General features: G+C 41.4%; 1 protein-coding gene across 1 annotated transcript; it reads right to left on the bottom strand.

Moving 5' to 3' along the window:
• Window positions 1-688: 688 nt before the first annotated feature.
• Window positions 689-1,633, bottom strand: LOC142471156 (olfactory receptor 6Y1-like). The gene has a single exon (XM_075577945.1). The coding sequence runs from the start codon at window positions 1,631-1,633 to the stop codon at window positions 689-691; it is 945 nt and encodes a 314-aa protein (XP_075434060.1).
• Window positions 1,634-2,269: the final 636 nt, after the last annotated feature.

Raw genomic sequence — 2,269 nt, 5'->3', positions numbered from 1 at the left:
CCCTGAGTGGGAATTCTCTGTAAGGGTTCCACCCCATATTCCTGGGGCTTATAGAGATGAAGGCGCTGCACCATTGCTAAGAAGATGGAGGCATATACCCCAGAAACCTGTCCCTGTTATCCCCAATACTAACGCGGGAGACTCAGGCCCTCCTGTTCCTCACAGGTATGCGCCACCAACATACACGTAACCAGCCCTCACTACACCCTAGAGGTCCTCTCTGTGACCGGGGGGTGGGGTAGGGGGGGAAATGGGTTACACTCTATTCAGTAGGACCAGACAATGAGGAGACTTGGAACAAAAACAGACCGATTATTTTCTCACAGGACAAATCTAGTATGATAGAAGGTTACATGAATAATCTCTATTTAACTATTGAAAATCATAATATTGATTAGGGGGTGTGGCTTATTGCATGCCTAATACAATGCATAGCACTTAGTAGTTAATAGTGTCTAGGTTTATTGGGTTCATACATTTCTTTGTGATGATTTTCACCCTGCGGTTTTCCTGGTCTTTTTGTGCAGTAATAACGTTCTAAATTGAGAAAGGTCCCACACTTCCATCTGATTGTACTCACCATTGTTCTGTTGGGATTTCCCATTTTATTACTACAGCCATTTATACAAATGATTGAACTTTAATTGTCACAGAAAAAAGCTCAAATGTTGTTCTCTCTATTGAGTTTTTATTTAATAGATGAACTTCTCCTTATATAGAGGCATTTTCTCAGAGCCAACTTGATCTCCTGATTTCTCAGACTATATATAATTGGGTTGAAAAGGGGAGTCCCCACTGTGTACAGAAGGGATAGGATCTTATTTACATTAAATGACTGTCCTCCGGATGGTGCCATGTAAATAGCTATGATAGTCCCATAAAATGTGCCCACGACTGCCAGGTGGGAGCTGCAGGTGGAGAAGGCTTTCTGTTTCCCAGTGGTGGACGGGATCCTGAGGATGGTGAGGGAGATGGAGACATATGTGGAAGTGATGAAGACAAATGGGAAGAGTACTACAGGGATGGCTAAGACAAAATCTTCTAGTTTCACAATGGAGGTGTCTGAACATGACAGCTCCAGAAGAGGATCAAAATCACAGAAGTAATGGTCAATGATATGGGGACCACAGAAATGTAACTGGCACATAGGAATAATGATGGATATCATTAACAGAAATGCAATCAGCCAAGTCCAGGTAACGAGGTGGAGACTAAGTCTGAAGTCCATGATGGAGGTGTAACGCAGTGGGTTGCAGATGGCCAGATATCGGTCAAGGGACATCACTGTGAGAAGAAGAGTCTCTACAGCTGTTGAAATGCCAAAGAAGTAAATTTGTGTGATGCAGCCAGTAACATGTATGGTGCCCCCTCCGTTCAACACAACATATAGCATGTTAGGGGCTATGTTTGTGGTAAGTAACATGTCAGACAAGGACAGGTGACAGAGGAAGAAGTACATGGGAGATTTAAGGCTTTGGCTGTTTGACACCAGTATGATGATCAGCAGGTTTCCAGCTAAGGTCATGATGTAGATCATGAGGAACAGAATGAAGAGGGCGACATTGAAGGGTTGGAGACTTGGAAATCCCAGGAGCAGAAATTCAGTGACTGTTGTCTGGTTCTCCTGAAACATATCCTGGAGAGAAGAGATGTGAAAGGACAAGAAGAGAAGATTTAGTGGTTCTTTGCATCACATAATGTTTGTTTCAGAAGGTTATAGTTTCACATAATACTAACTAAGCATCAGAAGAAGAAGAGAGAAGATCCAAAAACTCCTCTCATGTTGGTTCATTACAATAATATTAATACATTTACTTATGTTTTATATTATAAAAACTGAATGATCTCCTAGCGTAGAATGGCATCAACCTTACAAGATAAGACCACTTTTTTCTGAAGATACTTAAAAAAAAATAAAGATTTGAAGTTACTGTACTTATTTGTGAATATCTGGCCTCCACGGTACCAAGCGGTTTCTAAAATCAGGGACAGAAGGATGAAAGGATTTGAAGGATGAAAGGATGGAAAGGATGGAAAGGATGGAAAGGATGGAAAGGATGAAAGGATGAAATGATGGAAAGGATGGAAAGGATGAAAGGATGAAAGGATGAAAGGATGAATGGATGAATGGATGAAAGGATGAAAGGATGAAAAGGATGAAAAGGATGCAAAGGATTAAAAGGATGAAAGGATGAAAGGATGGGAAGGGAGGAAGGATGAAAGAATGGGAAGGAAGGATGAAAGGATGGGAAGGAAGGATGAAAGGATG

This window comes from Ascaphus truei, chromosome 20 (assembly GCF_040206685.1).
Source record: "Ascaphus truei isolate aAscTru1 chromosome 20, aAscTru1.hap1, whole genome shotgun sequence".
In the NCBI taxonomy this organism is placed as follows: domain Eukaryota; kingdom Metazoa; phylum Chordata; class Amphibia; order Anura; family Ascaphidae; genus Ascaphus; species Ascaphus truei.
This window is presented reverse-complemented; position numbering and strand designations above follow the sequence as displayed.